General features: G+C 39.2%; 1 protein-coding gene across 1 annotated transcript; it reads right to left on the reverse strand.

Moving 5' to 3' along the window:
• Positions 1-226: 226 nt before the first annotated feature.
• Positions 227-15,733, reverse strand: LOC143420284 (TIMELESS-interacting protein-like). Its single transcript, XM_076888074.1, has 9 exons — positions 15,589-15,733; positions 14,112-14,215; positions 11,078-11,225; positions 10,529-10,619; positions 9,234-9,309; positions 8,803-8,925; positions 8,653-8,716; positions 7,658-7,870; positions 227-675 (listed from the first exon to the last, which is right to left on the reverse strand). Exons 1-9 carry the CDS (start codon positions 15,635-15,637, stop codon positions 431-433), a joined length of 1,113 nt encoding a protein of 370 aa, XP_076744189.1. The 5' UTR covers positions 15,638-15,733; the 3' UTR covers positions 227-430.
• Positions 15,734-17,101: the final 1,368 nt, after the last annotated feature.

Here is a 17,101-nt window from a genome sequence, read left to right on the forward strand (position 1 = left end):
GTTCATAATTGAACGAGCACTTAATGCTTGGAAGAGGGTGATGGTCAGTTGACAGCTCACATACTACACACACACAGAGGCCTTTTATAGAAACATGTTTGCAACCAAAATTCTGCCAATAGTGAAACTGGAGAAAGAAGATGCATCAGAGCAGGAACTGTGGATCAGTTCAAATATTTTTCTGTAACAGATACCAACACATGGTAAATACGTTTAGGATTTGGACTTTTAAAAATAAGAAAAACATTTATTTCCATTGATTATAAATGTCTTTGCTAACCCAAAGCTGACGTCACAGTAGGAACATGTGCTCAAGATATAAACCACCAGAAATGCACAACATTACTCGAATGAGCAGGCACGAACATTGGGAAACCTTTAAATCTGCTCACTGCCAAAGCTTTTCAGCAGAAACTGCTGCACGTGAACTTTAATCCCCCTCTACACAGTCGTTGCTGAGCTGTTGCTCAGGGCTGAGGCCGGTCTCAGCCTCAGCGGGCTCAGAGTCTTTGGGGGGAAGCGGGCTGGTTTGTTGCGTGGAGGTGTTGTTGGAAGGCTCGAGGTCAGGATCTTCTACAGTTTCATCTCCATCAGTAGAACCTTTGATGACATTTGGTGAGGATGCAGCTGGAGGTTTGTCTCCTAACATGTCAGCAGTCTGAGAGGCTGAAGGGCCTGAAAGGGTTGAGAATTAGAAACAGTGATGGTTTCAGTCAACACAGACACACTCAGTCTACTACGATTTATAAAAGACAGGCAAAGCTGAGATAATGAAAAATGAAACTGTAAACTGCAGGGTTCAAACTCATTGTTCAGGGTCAAATTTAAGCACTTTAAGCACTTTCAAGGTCAATTATCAAGCTTTTCCAGCACATTACCAAAAAAACAGTTTGCATGTTCCACTTTGCATCACCTCAGTAAGACCATGTAAAAATTAAAACAAATCGTCTTAGGTTGACTTAAATGTTCTTTGTTCCTCTTTTGTTAAAACAGAGAAAAATGCACCACACAAAAATACTGAAAAAGGAAATGGTTGTCTTATATGCATATAGTGCACAAACTCAAAAAACTCATTTCTCTCAAAAATGCAGATGTGCAAATGTGAACAAATCAACTTGTTAGAGATGCTCATCTCCACTTGGAAAAAACAACCACACAAAAGAAGAAATCTGCACAAATGAACAAGTCTGCTCATCAGATATTGATGCTTCTTTCCTACGTGACACAACAACAGGAGACAGATGTTTGGTACTTTAACTAGTTAAGCACCCACACCACCAAAAATGGGGGAAAAGAGAGGAGATCACATTTAATCGGTTATAACACGAGGTCAGAAATATAAGTGCAGACATGAGTGTCCACAGAAGCCTCTGAATCTCAGCTGTAAACCATTTCTACAAACACCAAACAGTTAAAAGAGCAGTTACATCACCATGAATCTGTGGACAGGTAACATCCATATTTTGATTTATGATTTTCTGGAGTTAAATGTGACCCAAAGTATATTTTATAGCATATAAGCTATAAAATACTTTTAAAAATTAGGTGAGGGAAATAATCATTTTTTTCTATGTTTGAGTCCCAGTAACTTTGACATAGTAACATCTGCAGTAATATTTACCCCTCTGATGACAGCTCACAAGCGTTAGCTTTATTTTGATACCAAGACTGTTTACACAGAGTTTGTAATTGCAGAGAAATGCTCCATTTATTTTGGCCTCTTCATTTTCGAGCAGGAAGCTCAGAAAAGCCCTGGGGGCCTAACAGGTCAAAGTTCATTCCCAATAAAACTAACTGTGAGATGTTTGACTACATTGCTCTCTGGATTATTGTTACAGTCCTAAATGATCAGCTTTAAAGTGTTTGTGCTAATAACACCATGTACAGTAAGACAGGCATGGAGAACAGCACTGCCGGGAGGCTTTGAACAGATGACACACTCAGTTCAATTCAACATATAAGACTTTAAAAAGGCACAAACATCGACCTAAAATCTATTTATTCAGTCCATCACCTGTCATAGAATTATGTCAAATAATAATGTATTGTTCATCTCCCTTAAATAAACAGGCAGCCTTAATATAACCACACTATGGGCGGGCAAGTGCCTGTTTTTACGTGTTTTCGTTAGCAACAATGACGGTAAAACCATCGCGTGGTTCCGCTGTACGCTTGTTTGTTTTCCACGTAAACCTTTCACAATAAAGCTCAAGATCCTGTTGAGACTTTTCAAAACAAACTGAATCACATGAGAGAGTATGCAGAGTTTACAGATGAGAAGCAAACAAAGAGCCGTCAGACTCAAACTATATGTATACACCTGCCCGCCTTCGTAAACAACTAAATGCTATGTTGCCCTATCATTTTTTGATTGGTCCACATGGTATATTTTTTCACCAATAGGAAAGGCTGGGGGAGTTGGGAGGGGGACTGAGTGCTTTCTAGTGTTTTTCCTTATAAAAACCGTTTCTTCCCGCAGTAAATATAAACAACGATAGTATTCAGGAAGAAAACCTGCATATATTATACTGAACATAAAGTTGTTTGCAAAACTTGTGCATAATTTTTACAATTGTACAACTTCTATTCGCATTTCAAGTTATGAAAACAATTCCTTAAACATGTTTGTGGCTTTTACAGTAAAAATGACAAGTATTTTCTACTCGGATTTTGAATTTTTTTTTGTCTGAATTTAGATCTATTGTGCAAATATAGTATAAATGAAAAATTAACTCAAATTTCAGATATTTGAGGTTGTGCCAAAAAAAAAAAAAAGAAGAAGATTTTTTTAAAGGTGAAATATAGAGGTAAAATCAAAAGTAGTCAAAAACGGCCAATTATACTCTGGACCCCAGAGGGTTACTAAATACATTTACATGTCTTGGTGACTGCAGCTGGAACCTTGGCAAAAAGTGTATGTGTGTGTGTGGAATGCTAGCTACCAGCATTCATAATATAATAGTTACAATAGCAACAGTAACCAGGGGGGTGGGGCTTAAATGACAGAACAAAGACAGGCCACCATGATGTCACATGCCAGGCCACCATGATGTCACATGCCAGGCCATAAAAATCTATAAATAGGGGTGCCTCGACACACAGTTGTAGAATTCCCTTGCAGGTGATTTTAAGCTAGCGATTGAATTGTGTTTTCAGATGAAAGCGCTTATAACCTTCTCCCAAAGTAGAGTACTCTTCCTCCACCCAAACCTAAAATGTATATTTCTAAATACAGGGAAGCAATTGTATTAGAAAATAAATATAAAAATGAACACAGGACCATGGTGCCAAGAACAGTTAAGGCCCCATCTCATCGCGAAATGTGCCCACAGAGGCCAGAAGGCGAAAAACCTGAACACACATTCAGGAAAAAACCAGAACACACAGGCATGAAGAAAGTCATGGCTCAACCTGCTTGTGTGGATACACGCAAAGGGGACAAGCAGCTCCTTGAGAAATCTGGACTTGTCCCCTTTTATTTACAGAAAAACGATTACGGAATCGTTCCAGGCTACCTGCGTAGAAGAAAGGCAGAGAAAGAAAAGGCTAAGCAGGACAATGATGCCTGGTTAACAAAACAACAGGAAACAGTTAAACCACTGGCCGAACAGGAGAAACAAAACATTCTCCAGGGCCTAAAGAGGAGGTTTAATGAGCTAAACTTTGAATATCAATCCCTCCCTTTTACTATCTCCCCTTCACAGCACAAAAAATACAATTACAAAATGTTTCTTGAAGAGGCAATGAGTCAAGTTGAAAAAGACATTGCCCTTTTTGAGGAACATAAATACATTTACGTAGGCAGGGAAGATGCATCTGACGAACAACAGTTACAGCGGACTCCACTGCCACCCATTAGACCGAAAAACACAAAGTTGACACCCGCTCCTCAAGTCACACAACCAACGAAAAAGGAAACTTTCTCGACTGACAACCTACCACCTTTTCGTAGGATGTGTGTTCCACCTATATCCAGAAGTGGAAAGCAACCGATTCCCACCCAATCAGTTATAATTCCACGACCTAGTCCTGTCCCTCTGCCACCTATTTGTAAAAAAGCTGAATCTACACCCCGACCACCTGTAAGACCTCCAATGAAACGAGGTGTAACACCCATCCTTCCACCCATTTCCACCAAAAAGCTGTAGTGCTGTACCGTTAGAGTAGTTTTTTAACTACCTAACCCCCAACCGGTCTTGACAGAAGCCGCACCATCTGAGCCTGGTTCTGTCGAAGGTTTCTTCTTTTTAAGACAAAGGAGTTTTTCCTTCCCACCGTCGCCCAGTGCTTGCTCAGATGGGATCATTTGATTGTTGGGGTTTTCTTAAACATAAATTGGCCTATTGAAAAAATGTAGTGTTTCTTACTACATTTTATTTTCAATAGACCAATTTATGTTCAAGGGGGAAAAAAATTACAGCAGAAAAGAAAGCATGGGAGACATCTGATGCATTTCATTGCTTTTTAAAAAATAATTTAGAATTAATCTGGAACAAATAAAAGAAAGTAAAAATAATCTTTTGTGGATTCTTTTCTTCAATAAGTAGTAGAATAGGCAGTTCTTTATACATAAAGCGTAGTGTTTTGTTAAAAAATAAAGTGGCACAGCGGCACTGTGGTAAAGGCCTGTGTTTTTACCATCAGCGTGACAGCACCGTGCCGCCTTTGCAGTTTTAAGGCCCAGGGAAACAAGCCTGCCAGCGCTCTGTAGCGGCTGTGACCACTGCCGATAAGGAAAGGCTGCTCTTCATAGAGGACTCAAGCTCGGGGAAACCTTTTCTGGTCGACTCTGGCTCCCAGAAGAGCCTCTGGAACTCTTGTGTCGTCTTTACAATGGTATATTATTTAATCTCAAAAAAAACAAAATTAAAAAAAATTGGAGATTTCCCGTATCACATAACATGTGCAGGTAAACTGGTACAGCACATGTGAGCGAAATTCTTATGTGTGTGCAACAGAGGTGTGCAAAATACAATAACATAAGAACAAGCAAAATATACGAATGGGTAAATCTGAGAATTATAAGAATAAATATATGTACAAATATAAGAGTGTATGTTAGGGCTGGTCGATATAACGATATATATCAAATGACGATATAAAAATGTCTATCGTTTCCTATTACGCTATCGTTTGTTTCGCGATGTCGTAAAATAAACTGTTTACAGCAGTATTTTTCATCGTTTTGACGGTCACCTTAGTGGCTATATTAATTTCTTAAAGTTCTCTCTTTCTCTTATATTTAAAGTATGAAACATTCATTCATTAAAACACTAAAATGTGTCTGTCGTCTCCGTGGCTGATAGAGCCCCACAGGCATCAATGTGAGCTTAAAGCCATTTATATTTTTAAATGGTTTAATGTGTCGGTGCTCACGATAAACACATTTTGAATGAAAGCCAGGGAACTTCAGCAGCACAAGAAATGGCTTCTTTGTGCCCACATGCATCAGTCCCTCTTTTTACCAGTTTTTCTTTAAGGCTTAAGTTGGCTAGTTAAGTGTCGGACTAACGATTAAAGCTTTCACTTGAGTGAAGTCACTAATATTACTGCTACTGCTAAGTAATGTTAGCCAAGTTTAAAGCACACTGCATAAATCACCATGCCATAACTAACTGCTGTGCTAGCACTGCCGTACTCTATCACACTCAGTGCATTTCAATCATTTCTCCAGCAAGTTTGATAGCTAGCAAAATAATAATCATAGTTTTAAACATTAGCCTGTGTTATGTACACATACTCGAAATTATTTACTGTCATGTGACTCAAGAGTACAAATTCCTTCAGTGACGTTTTCCATCGAACACTCATTAAAACAGCACGAACCCTGAAACTGCTTATTAAAATAATATGTATGTAAATAATAGTATGTTGCATTATAAAAAATTAAGCTTTTGACTGCCCTCCAGAGTTCACGTTAACTTCAGATCTCTGGAAGCTACACTACCCGAATGATGTCAGCTGTTTAGTTTCTATACTGGACAGAAAAAAAAAAGGGGGGGGGGGGTGGATTGGCTCCTCTTAAGGAGGACTAATGACTAAAATGTGAAAGTTTAAAGTCGATGAGTAAATCATGCTCGGGTAATACAATGGAAACGGTCTCATATCACCATCTAGTGTTATAAACTGTAAACACATTTTTATGGGTGAAGGCTCATAATAGAGACCGATCAACAGGTCATTTTCTTTTCTATGGGTCTCATTTAAATCACATTACATCATTTCTGCGGTAAATGAGGACCCTGAAGAACGATTTAATGTCACTGTTAAAGATTTGTAGACAATAGATCGCAGACAGCTGGCTCCGCTTTAACTAAAGAGGAAGTAAAAACAGTTTGGATCACAAGTGTAAGGCAAAAACAAAAATACTACGCCTAATTGAAGCTGACATCAGACAGGCAGTAAAGAAATCAATGTTTTCTACATGCTTTGCCTCTTATTACCAAACTCCACACTAATGTGAGGAATCTCTGGTGGTTTGGACGAACTGTGCAATACGGGAACTCGTCACTCGACCTTCAGGGTTTCTGGTGGATATATACACTAGATCCACTTCACTATATTGTAAGGAGTATTCACTCACCACCCATCATCCAAATCATTGAATTCAGGTGATCCAGTAACTTCCACAGCTGTATAGAATCAAGCACCTAGGCATGCAGACTGCTGCTACTAAGTGGAAGTGTTTGGGAACGACAGCAACTCAGCCATCAAGTGGTGGATCACGTAAAATCCCAGAGTGGGGGTCAGTGGATACTGAGGCGCACAGAGGTTGCTAATTTTCTGTGGAGTCCATCGCTCCAAACTTCACGTGGTCTCCAGATTAGCTAAAGAACAGTGCACAGAGAGCTTCGTGGAATCCATTTCCATGGCCGAGCAGCTGTAGTCCAAGCCTTACATCACAGAGTGCAACGCAAAGCAATGGGACACAGCGGTGTAAAGCACGCCGCCACTGGACTCTAGAACAGGAGAGATGCAGTCTATGGAGCGACGGATCACAGTTCTCAATCTGGAAAGCTGATAGACAAGTCAACTTAGCAGTTGCCAGGACAACAGAGCTCCAGGTTTGGTGGCAGGGGGATTTCGGTGCGGGGTTGTTTTTCAGAAGTTGGGCTCAGTCTCTTCGTTCCAGTGAAAGGAACTCTTAATGCTTCAGCATGCAAAGACATTTTGGCTCCCGACTTTAAGGGAACAGTTTGGGGATGGCTTCTTCCTGTTCCAGCATGACTGGGCACCAGTGCACAAAGCAAGGTCCACAAAGACATGAACTCTGGCATGGGAGTCCTGACCAGAACACCACTGGGATGAATGAGAGCAGAGACTTGGAGCCAGGCCTTCAACATCAGTGTCTGACCTTACAAATGGTCATAAACTCCCATAAACACTCCCAGAAGAGTTGAAGCTGATATAGCTGCACAGGCGGACGTCGTGAATGGGATGTCACTCGAGTTCATATGAGTGTGGGGGCAGATGAGCAAACACTTTTGGCAATATACTGTACATTCAATGTTTTGCTTTTTGTATTTTCATATAAAGTTAATACACCAATGAAGCTAGATGATCCTTATGAACCTTCGCTGGATGTTTTGTAGCAGAATCATTAATTATTTCTGTTATATTGTGTCCCAGCTGTATGATACATTTTTGCCATTCTTACCAATTTGCTGCTGGCGTGCGCGCCTCTTTTCCAGGGCCCGCTGTCTGTTCAGCTCAATACGTTTCTGCTGCTCTTCGGTCAGAGAGGGAGTAGGTGGGGGAGCGAGGGCTTCGGCAATCTGCCCTTGGGGAGCATTAATAAAACTCTCTCTGCTGAACAGATCAGGATCCCCAAATGTTTCCAGTTCACGTTGTACCTCTTCGTCACCAGCACCTGAACACAATTTCAAGCAGTGCTGATAATTAAGTCCTGTGGAATATGGCAAGTATTTCCTATGTGCACCTGCAGGTGTGAATCCACCGTAGGGCTGTTCGATACAACGATATATACAAAAACGTCTATTTCATTTTACGCTATCGTTTGTTTCGTGGTGTCGCAAAATAAACTGTTTACGGCAATATTTCTTCATGCTTCTGATGTCACTGTAGTAAAGTTCTCTCTTTCTCTTATATATAACCACACTACGGACGGACAAGCGCCTGTTTTTATGCGTTGTCGTTAGCAACAACGACGGTAAAACCATCGCGTGTCCGCTTGTTTATGTTCCACATAAACCTTTCAGAATAAAGCTCAAGATCCTGTTGAGGCTTTTCAAAATAAACGGAATCACGTGAAAGAGCAGAGTGTTTACGGATGAGAAGTAAAACAGAGCCGCCAGGTGCTAAAAAATAAACCTTAGACTCAAACGTTAGAACAGGCTTTCCCCCGCAGCACGCCGTGTAATAAATACTCACAAAGAAAACGGCGCCGTTACAACTTCTGTCTAAAAATGTGTCGTTTCATGCATCGGTTAAAACACTCGACTCCAGCTACATGACGCGCAGCTGGAAACACTTCACGCAAGTCGAGATTCACAGAATTGACAGAAAATGTTACATTTCTGTGATTTATATCGTTATCGGACGATAGAATTCTTATATCGGGAGATGAGACTTTGGTCATATCGCACAGCCCTAGTCCACCGTATCCCCATCAGTAATGATTTTTCTTCTTACCATCTGTACTTGTAAAATCTTCATGTGTCAGGGGCATGTCCAGTCGTATTCGTTTAAGACATGTCTATAGAAGAATGAGTAAAAAATTACAAATTCTGAACATTAGGAATCCCACACGCTTGCAGGAAATATTCTACTGCTTCCTCTCACCTGCACTTCCTTTTTGCTGCCGAGCCTTTCCACTTTGTCAATAAAATCTTCAAATTGCAATTTGGGGTACAACCTGTGGGCCCAGTTCTCCATCTTCTGCATCAGCAGCCGCAGGTCTGCAGCCTAATGGGGCAAACATCAAAAACAGCGAGTAGTGATATGAAAGAGGGCTGTGTGTGATAGGACGCTTCTTCTTCCCACTAAAAAATGACTTCCAGTCATTGGAACAAAAGACATCTTAATTTGGTAAACCAACCTCTGGTTCCCCTCACTCATTTTTGACCACGACAGAAAGGGCAACTTTTGACCTTTTAGTCTCAAACCAAATTTAGGACATCTAATTAAAAGCTGACAGGCCAAACAGATTTAGCTCAAAAACCAATGTTCATTCACATCTGGTAATTGGTGGGACAGATGTTATCATATCCTACCTCGTGTCCTTTGCCTTTGAACTGGATATTGTCAAAGAGAGTGCCCAGAGCTGGAAGCCCTCGATCTGATATCAGCCTGGGAAAAAATATTAAGACTAAGTTAAACCATTAATGGATTACAAGCAGGGTTAGCAGCACATCCAGGCGTATTTGGCTTATCCAATTCAGGATCGTGGATGGCTGAAGCCCATCCCAGCAGCCAGGTCGCCAGCCTGTCACAGGGCCAACACAGACAGACCCTCTGAATGGAAATGTCAGTGCCTTCAGATGTACCATGTTCAGAAGGCAGTAGCTTGTTTGGGGGGGGGGGGGGGGGGGGGGGGGGGGGGGGGGTAGGGTGTTTGGTTTTCAGGGTGCCCACAACCTTTCTTTTCCTACCTGTTTGTACATAAGGCAGTATAATGAGAAATAGTCAAATTTCTCCATCTAAAAATAAAAAATAAAAAATTGCTATATATATATATATATATATTTATAGCAAAGTTGCAATTAATTTGAATATTTTATCAAATGAAAATCTATGTTTTTCTTTAATACAGCTTGCAAGTTTTATCCTAAGTATAATCGACGTTCTTACTTAAAAGCTTATTTAACATCCTTTGATTTAGTATAACTTAGTTCTGTCCAGGAACATTGTGAACAGAACAGTAACAGAGGAGTGCCACTGGGACACCCACTGGGAGACTACTGGGAACGAGCCTGACTTATGGTTGGCAATACTAACCAGGTTCACACTATAGGTGTACAGAGACTGGAAACATCTTTCTCACACACATCCAGGGATGTCTCCAACGCTCTGACAATTTTCAGTCTGGGAATTTTGCCCATCCAAATGATGAAAACAACAATGGTATTAGAGTCTTTCTTCTTTAAATGACTGGCAGAGTGAAGCTGCACCATCATCACACAGATGCAGTCATTTGTACCCGCCGCTAAAGCGTAAGAAGACGCTGCAGTACTCTGCGAAACGACAGGTGTCGCCACTCAGATAATATCACATCACTTTTTTTGTGCAAAGTTCTTTCCACAAACTTACGTTTTCAAACATTTGCAACAACTCTGTGTGTCAGTGTGTCTCTGAGCCTCTGTGCACGATTATTAGTGAAACGGTGATAAAAACCAGTGCAGTCACAGACTCGTGTTCAACCTGGCTGCAACACTGACAGTCTGCACACGTCAATCAATGATTTTGGCCTCCTTGTGTCCCAGCTCACACAAGATGACATCAAATTCCTATTTAAATGCGCATTTTAATGCATTTCAACCCTCTGTCGTGATATAAATGTCTTTGCTACCTGTGGGAGTCCAGCTTGGGTTGGGGTCTCTTCACGCCTCTCCTTTTAGCAGTAGGGACATCAGCCAGCTGTGATACCTCACCTTCATCTCCTGCATTGAAAACACATGACAACAGGATGTGTTTCTAACTCATTCTGTTGGCAGCGTGGCAAACTTCAAGCTTATCTTTAAATCCAGACAAATTATAGACTGGAGGTTACAGAAGAAATGTGCTGGTTTGAACAGTATCTGATAGGTTTCATTTGCTCACGCAAACAAAAACATGTGTGTTGTTATTGTTAGAAACATCCAGTCTCAGAGAGATGCTGAAAAACCAGTTCATGCATTTGTTAATTCTAGGCTGAACTAACAAATTCATTATTATCAAGCTGTTCCAAAAAGCTTTGTGGAAGGACTATGAGAGGTTGTATTTCTCCCACATTAGCCTTTTTTCCTGAATCTTATTTTTCTATGATTCTTCATTAAACCATGAATTTAAAATACAAAGTTCTGAATCATCACATCTTAAAGACCTCATAGTAATCCTGTAAGAGCACAGCAGCATCTACCATCTGCAAAAGGGTCTCCTTCCTCCTGGCCTCCCCGGCCTGGGGAGTGTGGTGGTGGGAGTGGGGGGAAAGCTTCATCCTCTATGCCGTCATAGTCAGGAATGTCCTGCGGGCTATTTTCCTGTGGGTCAACCATGGTGAGTCGGTCCTGGAGACAAAGTAAAAGACGTGTGAGCCCCAGTCGTCAACAGCATCAGCATTAAGTTACATGAATTTAACTGCAAGTTGAAAAAATGACATTTATTTCTGTAAGAGTAATTCTTTACTGTGTTACAACATCAACATGAAAACCTAAAAAAAACTGGCATTTACTTTTTTCTTTTTTTACATCAACAGGAGGAGCTGTACAGACACTCATCCCACCTGGAATTATACCCCAAATTCAGAAATGTACTATTATGATACATTAATGGTCCATTATGTTTGTTTCACAGTTATATACATAATACAATTTATAGATTTGTATATATTTACATTCTATCAGGGATGAACTGGTTGTGAACCTTTGGGCTGATAATGACATTTAAAAGTTACAATTTGGATGAATTATTACTGCGATACTTCTTTTGGACTCTGTAGTACCACAGAAATATCATTAAAGTAACAGGTTTGTTTTAAAGTCTTTCAGCTGTTCCGTAAGCATCATCGTCATCATCATTTATATAGCACTTTAAAAACACACCTGGCAGACCGAAGTGCTGCACAATACAAATGTAGTAATAAAATAGCAAAAAACAAACATAGCAATAAAGTAAACTCTTGAGCCAAAATGATGTGACACAACTAGGGCTGCCACAAACGATTATTTTGATAGTCGACTAGTCACCGATTATTTATGCGATTAGTCGACTAATCAGATCATCATCCACTGGACGTAAAACTACAGCTTATTGCACCATGCAGCATATGCTCTTATATAACTATCATTAGCTTATAGCTTTAAGCTTTTAAGGTGCTAACTAAAAATAAAGACAAGATGATAGTTTATTCAATTTTAATGAAATTTGCAGATTGTTTCGGTGAAGTTTAATAAACTCCTTGCTATCTAAAATATAACAGGACACCGGAGTATATTCTCCAGCATCTCACACTTCTGATAATCAGCTGTCTGCTTGACGTTTATTCAGCTGTGTAAAAACTATAACTTTAATCTCAGACAAACCGATTTACTCAGGAACAAATAAAATACTAAAAAAAAAAAAGCCAAACAACAACATTTTTAATTTATCTAAGTGACTCATATATATTTAACCTGAGTAGCGAAAGACGGCGGTGGGTTTGAAAACAATTTGCCTGGAGTCCGGTGTTCTCACCGTGCTAGTGACCTAGCCCCCGGCTAGCTATCGAGCTAGTGGGTAACAGACGTCTCTGAAAACGTCGGAGCGCTTTTGAAAATATGTGGTGTCCTGATAAACTGAGCCGATATTTGAGGTTTACACAGCTACATTCTCGGCTGAAAATATGTTAAACGTTTATTTTGTGACCCAGAAAGAATAATAAGAGTAATATTAAAACTAACTAGCTGCCGCCATTGTTGGAAACTGAGCTGGGCCGCGCTATGAATTCTGGGACACAGCTGCTTCTTCTTCTTCTTCTTCTTCTTCGGGGTTTAACGGCAGCTGGCATCCTTGTACATGCAGTGCTGCCATCTTCTGTTTCAGTCCGTTATTACACTCTTAAATCCTGCTACTTATTCCTGCGTCTTTTGGGATCTTACAAAGCTTCAAACGACGCGTCGACTATTAAATCAGTCGTCGACGATTTTGATAGTCGACGTAATCGTGACTAGTCGACAAATCGTGGCAGCCCTAGACACAACACAGACACAAAAGGAAATCTTCTACATTGTTTTGCTGTTCACACAAGTTCTAATGCTACCCTTTGTTTCTGGAAGGAGACGATTTTCTGTCCAGTATTAAAGTTCAAAGAACAGGGTATCCGTCTCCAGTGGGCTGCTAAACAAGTTTACCAGAAAAATCAGACCCACGGTCATGTTGTGTCACTTTGAGTGATTAGTCAGCAGCAATAACAGGGAATGACAAACTGACAGACTTTGGATATAAAACAAACAATTTAAACATTTAGAAGTTAAACATCTTCTCGGATTCCTTTTGCTGCACATGTCTATGTATGTATTTGCTGTACAGTGTCATTTGTTTGGAACATTAATCTTGATGTATACATAAACATTTGATTTAAAAAACGTGTTTAAAAATGAACACTGACACAATTAAACACAACACTGGTGCACGGTGACTGCAAACAGAAGCAGCTGCTTGTATCCTCCTGTGCACGGATCCGTGCTCTCTGTTTATTAATAAAAGCCAAACTTCATTAATGGTAAGTGACAGAGATCTGATGAGTTCTTGCTGGTTTGTATCCACAGGAGGATACAAGTAAAATCCTCTGCAGGTTAGTGCAGGATAAGCAGGCAAGTTTACTGTAATGTGATGGATTTAAGTAAAGAACAGTGTGTGACTGGTGCACAGTGACTGTGGTGCTCATGTCAGAGTTAGATTACATCAAGTGTAGCAGAGATTAACTTAAACTTAAGCTCATGATGCTGACATTCATTCACTGAGCTCCACCCACATACCAACAGTTTAGTGTCTAATATAAAGACAGTGTACTGTCAGTGTAGAGAAAGGAAATCAGCCAGGACAACTCATGAAACATCTGCAGACATCTGGATGAATTCACAGAGAGCAGCAGATCAGCTGATCACAGCCTGTACATTAAAAAAATCTACTGGAGCTCTCAATAGAAATGATTGTGAGCTGTGACCCTTTTCCCCACACTGAGCCACTACAGCTGATTTTAGGGTTGAATCCTGCTGAATCCCACTTTAACATCTTCCTGCTCATTTTGATGTTTAGAGGCAACGTCACCGTCTAAGATGTAGGCATTGTATACATTGTATACATTATTTCTACATTACATTAATATTGCACAAGGTTCATTTAGTTTAGCATAAAATATACATATCAGTACTTCAGCTTTTAATGGAGTATTTCTTAACACTAGTATCTGTCACCTTCTGTGTTGAGCTCATTGTTTTCTCTGCAGTGGCTGAGCTGAGTCCAAGTAGCTGAAATTTCCTCTGCTGCTCCGTCAGACTCTTCTCCTCCTCCTGATCAGCTGGGACACAAAACAGAACTTTGTTAAGCTCCACACTGCACTGAAGAGTCAAAGTGTCTCATATGTTCATCTGAGAACACACAGAACACATTTTAGCTTCCTTGGGTGGACAACTTGTTTGAAACAAACACAAAAGGTTTGAGCACCGATACCAAATTCAGCAGTATGACACACCAGTACCAGGAGAGCAATTCCTCTTTAAAATATGCCCTGGCCAAGAAAAAACCCGACAATATACGTGTGCCGTGAGAAATGATAGATAGATAGATAGATAGATAGATAGATAGATAGATAGATAGATAAAATTTATTTCAAACATGCAAATATAATTGAAATAACAACAGAAAAAAATAAAAATAACAAAACTTAAAAATCATCAAGTTTTCATGTAAATATCTATGTCTACAGAATGTGTGTGCTCGAAAAGGAGTAGGGTGAAGTTTTCTTGTTCCTACCCCCTTATTTCAAATTTCATTGCTTACAAATCCATATCCAGGATTCAACATTATTTGATCATATATTTAACTATGTACAAGTCTAACACATTGAACATACACAAATAAAACCATTTTCAGCACGTAAACCAGAACAACTAATCACTCTGTTTATAACAGCCGCTTAATCTCTGAGTTTATTTTCTATCTATGTGACAAAAACCTTAATGAACACTTAAGGTTGGGTTACTCAGGCCTTGATTTATAAAAAATGAGGACACAATGAGACAACTCAGTCACTGAGAGGAAGATTTCCTATATTCATGCAATTTATTATTTTTGAACAATCCTGTGAATTTTTGTATTGATGTACTTGTCTTGATTTCATCTGTATATCCGAGTGGGTGTAGAAATCTGAGCCATCATCTGAGTAAGCCTCATCACAACTTTGCGCTGATAAAGGCAGCTGTGTTTTAGCCTGGAACACATTTATTTTTACATTTCTCATAAATGTATTTCATTATAGCACTTTTACCGCCAACGTGTTGGGTCTTTTGGAGCCGGAAGTGACCTTATATGGAAGAAGGGTGGCGCTAGCTAGCTTAGCTAGCAAGCTGCATTCATAAGCTGTGCAGGTGCCACAGAGATGCTAAGTAGCCTTAATAACAGACTAATAAAACAACAGAAACTCTGATTACAATGAGCTCATTTAAAAGCTTTCTTCTAATAAAATTATTTTCTTCTCTGTGTTTCACAACCTTTTGGTGATATCTTTCTGTGAATTAGTTTAAAGCAGCTTGAGTCAATTTAGTCAGATTTTTTTTTCCAACTTGTTCACAAAAACTTGAGAAGAGACACCGAGGAGAGCAACAGAAAGCCTCATTCAGGAGCTAAACTCAAGATTAACTAGACTCGGATTAATATTAGCTCGATACTTACCTTTAAGTGTTAAATCAGTCTTGACAATAATCGGAGAGAAAAACGCCATAAAGCGGGAACTCGGCTTCTTCTTCTTCTGCTCTTGTATTTTTTGGCGGTTAAAGCTTTAAGGCGCATTACCGCCACCTGCTGGACTGGACTTTTCATGTCCCAAACATCATCAATTGGGCACAAATTTGTTGGAGTTTCTGTTAATAAAAAAGATGGAATTCAAGGATCTTGTTATTTGGTTTGTTCGTTTTCACCATTTACTCTACAATTTTCTGCCAGTGTATAGCAAACCCCACAGCTCAAATCAATGAAGAATTTAGTATTTTTAACATATTGCTTAAACTGGAACCAGCAGCTATATAGGCCTAATTTTTAATCCAAACATGTGATAGAGGTTTACCACCAGGAGAAGCAGACTGTAAATAAAAGACTGTGCTACTGAAAACTGTTAGTCTGACTTTGGATTGTAAATATGTTTCCTTTTGTCACTTCTGTATTTGTATATGGCTCAAACTATTTGTTATGAAAGCAAAACAAACAAACTGATGTTGTCTCATCAGATCCAGTTGTGACATTAGCTATAGTTTCCGCGGAGGGTACTTGGTTCTGTATGACAGCACAGCTTTTAGGCCCGTTTAAAGAAAAACTAACATAGAGCCTTACAATTAAAAAGGGCATCAAATTACTCTAAAACTGATGATTAAGACTGATAGCAGTACTCAAGTACTATATGGCTTTAGGTTTTACTTGTTCCCATTTAATGTAATATTATATAACTCTGCTCCCTTTGTGAACAAATGGATTTTTTTGTTTTTATTTTTGTTTTATTTATTTCACAGCCATACTAGTTACAAACACTAAAACTTTAAAATGCAAAGTATTTGAACTGACTATATTTGTGTTTTTTATAATCATAATATAATTGCCTGAAGCACACACATTTGTATGTTCCCTGTGTAGGGCACACTGAGTGCCAACAGGTATATGGGGTATACAAACATTTTATACAACAGTTCAACCAAGCACAGAATGAAGTGTCATAATGTATAATAGCACTGTAGCACATGCATGTATATTTGTATGTTCCCTATCTGTATACTTGCTAGTATTTAAAAAATATTAAAACATTTTATATAAAGTTTTCATAGTTACTAAACAATATATAAAATATAGCACCTAGACTGTGATGGCATAGCATAGGAAAGTATAGAAAGTTCAGTTTTGTTGAGTTATCATGCCATTATTTTGATAAAGATTAAAAATATAGCTTTAGAGCAAAATTATCCTCTTTCAGAGAATGGTACTTTAATTATGCTTTTGCTGCTAACATTTCTATAATTTATTAAGTAATAAGTAATGCAATATATAATCATGTAATGTTGAAAAATTATTCCTATTCTTAGTCCTAATATGAAGACACATTAAAATCAATATAACTGAACTGTGAGTCAGTTTTCAAATGCTTTTGTTTGGCTTTTATTTCTCAGAGAATGTTGCTGATTTTCCAGGAACTTCTCTAGAC

The sequence above is a fragment of the Maylandia zebra genome, linkage group LG9, assembly GCF_041146795.1.
Source record: "Maylandia zebra isolate NMK-2024a linkage group LG9, Mzebra_GT3a, whole genome shotgun sequence".
Taxonomy (NCBI): domain Eukaryota; kingdom Metazoa; phylum Chordata; class Actinopteri; order Cichliformes; family Cichlidae; genus Maylandia; species Maylandia zebra.